The sequence below is a fragment of the Chaetura pelagica genome, unplaced genomic scaffold (assembly GCF_000747805.2).
Source record: "Chaetura pelagica isolate M959 unplaced genomic scaffold, ChaPel_1.0 scaffold55, whole genome shotgun sequence".
NCBI classification, from domain to species: Eukaryota; Metazoa; Chordata; class Aves; order Apodiformes; family Apodidae; genus Chaetura; species Chaetura pelagica.
This window is the reverse complement of record NW_009953571.1, coordinates 3,477,358-3,482,366: the sequence shown is the minus strand read 5'-3', so window position 1 is coordinate 3,482,366 and position 5,009 is coordinate 3,477,358. Positions and strand designations below refer to the sequence as shown.

Sequence of the window (5,009 nt, the reverse complement as noted above, 5' to 3'; positions counted from 1 at the left end):
GCTAGAACGCCGGCAGGACGGGCCAGCCGAGCGCCGAGCTGCTCCACCGCGGCCACCCGGGGGCGGTGGGGAGCAGGCGAGAGCAGCCGAGCCCGGAGCGGGGCCGGCCCGGCCCCCGCAGCTCCCGCGCCGTCCGGTTTCCCGAGCCCCGCGCTGCAGCACGTGCTCCAGCCGCATCTGGCCGCCCCGGGGTTGTTCCCTCCGGCACGACGGGCAGCGGAAAACATGTAATTAAAAGCAAGCCATAAAAGATAGGCTGTATCGGAGCTAAACACACTTAGAGGGAGAGCTCAGGGTATCGGATGAGATGCAGCTGAAAAGGTTGTTTTCTTAAAATTCGTATTTATTCTTGCCCGTTGATCTCCAGCGCGGTGGGCAGTGAAGACACAAACGTGTCCGTAGCCCCTCCGGCAGCGAGGGGCCCGGGGGGCAAGGGGACGAGTTGCTCTTTCTTCCCTCCTCAGCTGTGTTGGAGAAGTGAGAGGCTCTGGAGAGACCCGGGTGGTAGGAGGGAAATTAAGCAAGCCCAGGTGCTTTGCAGCTGTAAGTCAGCGAAGGAAGAGGGTCCAAAGGCCCGGACAGGTGACATTCAGGGCTTGGGGTTTGCTGTAATGTGTAGGATTGGAGGGAGCAAAGGCAGCACAGCTAGGCAGTCCTCAAGGAGGTGTTTTAAATGAAAACTGAAAGGGGCTGGTGATAGGATTTTACAAGGGGTTATAGTGCACACGGCAATACCTCGGACATTCAGGCACTGTCATCCTCCAACAGATGACTGAGATTTATCAGGTGTGATATGGTCAGAGTAGACTTTCCCTTTCAAAGCTCTTACAATGCACAAACTTGCAAGTACCCCAGAATGCAGCTGGCAAAACGCGGTGGAAGTACAGAGGAGCAGAAAAGCAAAACAACCCAGGAACCTCAAGCTGTCAGATTTAAATGTTATCTAAAACCAAGGGAAAAGAGAATAGATTGTTTTGAAGGAAGCTGCTTAGGAGTACATGGGGCAAGCTGTTCTATAGATGAGGAAGTGCCTTTTCCCGAGTGAACCCAAGGGTACTGACGTCGGACTCCAGGAAGAAGAGAAATTTTGTTCAGTGGATTGGTCCTGTCTGGTGTGGCCTGATGCAGTTTTTTGCCCAAACCGATAAGCAGTGAGATCAGTTCTGAAATTAAACTCTACCAAAGGCGACAGTGGCTGAAGGAAGACAAAACCCAGCAGCCAGGGTGTTCTGGGAAGTGCCTCCAATTTTGAGTTCACGCTGGTCTCGGCACACGGTGAGAAGAGCTATTCATAGCATGTGTTGAGAAACTCCAGCTCGTCATTACATGACAGTGTTTGCACCTGTATGTGTCCAAGTCTCACTTGACCTTAGTGTCACCCACTCAGCTCATTCAGTGTCTGCTGGTGTTTAGGTGTAAAGATCAGTAATTTTAACATAAAACATCAGGTACAATTATGAGCCATCAGGCACCACATACAGCAGCAACTCTTACTTAAAAAAAAACTCTTACCTTGTCTGCTTCTTCCTAGATAAAAGGAGCAGTGTTTCTGTCACACTGAGCAATACTAGTTCTTAAGCAATACTTCATGGGAAGGTACATAAATAAATACATCTGCATCTCAGATTGGTGTACATATTATGTTACAGTTCTCCTCAAGGCTTATAAAAACATTCTGCTTTCATCATAAAGCATGCCTGGATTTCTGTAAGATAGTGAAAGCTTACTGCCACTGAAAACCTGTCAGAACTGTATCTAATGCTGCACCTCCATCCTACACTTCAGAATTTGTCCTATACATTCTTATTCTTCGAATGTGAGGCATAATCCAGGCTCATTTCCTATAAAAGAACAGACAGACATGATGTGCCAGATGCCCGCACTGCTACTTTAAGTATATATATTTGTGCAGCATTCTGTATTCCCTACCAATTTGTTTCATTTACTGCCCAGTAAACAAAAAATATCTAAGAAAATTTTCTCAGACTGCTGTCAAGAGATCCTTGGAAACACATTAATCTCTTGGAAGAAGAACATTGCCAGGAAACTTCCGAATCCTGTGCTGGCAACAATTGTGTGCACCAGTTGTCTTTTTCCTAGGTTGACTAGGTTGTTTATCAGCAGCAGTAGAGCAGCCTTTCTATACCTCTAAATTAAGAACTTTTGCAATCAGTTCAGTTTTTGTCACCCGGCCAATCCTTGGCATTTCTTTTACAGCAGCCAACAAGATGAGTCATTATTGACAATTGCTGTTGTGGCACACAGTGAGACTGGTGAGAACTAGAGATATGCTGACTAGCCCGTTTCCTGCTATCCCTTAATTAACTGAGAGAGTCAACCACAGCTTAACACCTTCTCCAGTCTGTTTGGGAAAGAAGAACCATTCCACTTCTCTTAACCTTCTAGGTACATGCAAGCACTAGTGTCTACCCAGCAAAAAGCCACACCCCTCCCAGAACACAGCTGTCAGCTTTCAGAGGAATCCCTGGGTTTTGCGAGATGCGCAAAACTGTTAAATTATATTTAGCAAGAATTTACACCTGCAAACTAAAAGATAAAATGTTTGCATTGCTGCTCATGAATTCAGGGTAAACATAAGCCCACATGGAAGTTTAATTTGTATGAAATACTGTTTAAAAATCAATCAGAAGTGTTTTGGGTTACAAAGTGGCATAGGATTGTTGTAAAACAGCACGAGGCTTACAGATTCTTCATCATCATCATCAAAGACAAGTTCCTAAGCTTCTCCACTGATCTCACATTAGTCATTGTTTCCAAGTTAGGTGAAAAGGGGAATCTCTAAGCATCACAACAGTAAAAATTTAGCAACTAAACTCCATCCATGGAGAGAATGAGAGAAGGCCAGAATACCACTTGAAACGACCAGAGTAAAATTTCACATCGTCTCATGTCTGCTTAGTCCTTACAAACTTAAAGGAGAGCAAGGGATATATTTCCTCTGTACGTCTTCTCAGATGAACCATTAAGAGCATTCTCTCTGTCACAACATTAGCTAAAATGAGTAAGTAAAAGCTCCTGACGAATGCGACAGGCTTCCGAGTCCATTGATTCCATCTGCTCGTACTCTTCTTCTGGTTGTTCCACGTGTCCTGTGGCTGGCGAAGACCACGCATCCAGCCCAAGTTCCAGGGAGATGTTATGGAGGACACAGCAGGCCAGAATGATGTGGCTGGATTTCTCTGGAGAATACTGCAGGGTGCCTTTGGACCCATCCAGGCAGCGGAAACGTGACCGAATGGTCCTGAACGTCCGCTCGATGACGTTGTGAGTGGCAGAATGTGCCATGTTGTAACGATATTCTGCAGGCGTCTCGGGGATGTGCAGCGGGGTCATCAGCCAGGTGCGGAGGTAGAAGGAGCTGTCACCTGTTGGCAGTGAAAGAGAGGAGGATTGGTCACACACCTACAGTTAACCACAGATTGCAGCTCTTCACTCTCAGTTTTCTGGTACTGCAGAGACACAGTAACTTATTTCTCCGGCTGAAACAGAAGGCATAAGAAAGCATAAAAGCCCAGCAATAACTCAGGTTTACAAATGTGACAAACAACAAAATAGAGGCATTCAGTTTTACAGAGGGAAATCATGGAAGAACAGGGAATAGTTTAAAGAAAATTAATTAACTACCTAATACAGTGAAAGACAGCTGGACTAGGAGCCTAAATAGAATTAAAAATTCACAGCTAAAAAGCACAGTTCAGCTCAGAAATGCTTAGGATACTGAAAACAAGCCCTAAGCAGAAGGAATGTAAACTGACACATACAGTAATCAGACTCTGTAAAACATAGGCTGGAAGTTACTGTTCTGGAATTCTAAGAGAAGGATCATCCAAACTGAGATGCAAATTTCCAGGAATTTGCAGGAAAACAATCAAAAGTAAGCATGTCACTTGTGCCCAGAGGCTCTAGAATCAAGGAGCTGATAAGTAGTACTTTCCACAGGAAACGGTGATGAGAAGTGACTTACCAAGCAGCCAGCCATCCTTATGTAGCTCAGTTTCAAACTGGCTTGTAAGCGCTGCCTGCTGCAACACCGTGTAGTCGGGCAGGCTGCCAGGCCAGTGCGTTTCTGCGCTCAGAAGGGCTCCCCTGGCATCACACACCATCAGGCAGTTCAGAGAATGGAGACCCTTTCGGTTCACATAGGACAGGTCCTCAGCGTTAGGCGCTTTGATTGCCACGTGGGTGCAGTCAACCACCCCCAGCACTCCCGGCATGCCTGCCAGCGCATAGAAGTCATCCTTCAGGCTCTGAACAGCAGCTTCATCCTCAGGAAAGTGAATAAACTGTGAGGCTCTTTCTACCAATGCCTCGGTTACATTGGCAACGCAGCGGCTCATGGAGGCTTGACTGATGCCAATTGCATCTCCCATGCGTGTCTGGAAGGAGCCAGAGGTGTAGAAACCCAGGGCAGCAAGTATCTGGGTCTCCGGACTGATGGCCCTGGACCGCTGAGTAGGGCGAGAGAGACTGGCTCCCAGGAGATCCACCAGGTAGTAAATGAACTGCCGGGGAAAGCCGTACGTGGATACTAGATACTCATCCGTGACATCCTCCAGCTTGAAGCGATCCAGAGTCCTGTGTCCGCGGCCATAGAGCAGGAGGTCACAGTCAAGCACTGCAATAGGTACGGCCATGGCTGGCGGCTGGGGGGTCCCTCCGTCACAGGCTTTCCCAGTGCTTCCAGCTGCACAAAGCAAAGAGGAAGGAGACTCAGAACGGTTTTTACCGGTCAGCCTTTCTGACTCCGTTAACATTTTACTCAGGTCACTCGGCAAAACTTTTTACTTCTCCGCATCCGATTTAAAAAGCACCGGGGCCGAAGCAGGGGGGGCTCGCTGCGGAGCTGACTGCTCTCCAGCCCTGCCTGGTCTTGAGGGGAACTGGCGCTGGCAGGAACGGACCGCCCGTGCTGGGGAGGGGGCTGCTGCACCACAGCAGCCGCTCCCCGGGCCTGGGAGCCGCCCCCGCCACCGTCAGCCCCGGAACGG

At 48.3% G+C, this 5,009-nt stretch overlaps 1 protein-coding gene across 1 annotated transcript; it reads right to left on the bottom strand.

Moving 5' to 3' along the window:
* Nucleotides 1-3,009: 3,009 nt before the first annotated feature.
* On the bottom strand, nt 3,010-4,655 carry HARBI1 (harbinger transposase derived 1). The gene is made up of 2 exons (XM_009999554.1): nt 3,986-4,655; nt 3,010-3,386 (listed from the first exon to the last, which is right to left on the bottom strand). The coding sequence occupies exons 1-2, from the start codon at nt 4,653-4,655 to the stop codon at nt 3,010-3,012; spliced, it is 1,047 nt and encodes a 348-aa protein (XP_009997856.1).
* Between the last annotated feature and the right edge of the window lie 354 nt (nt 4,656-5,009).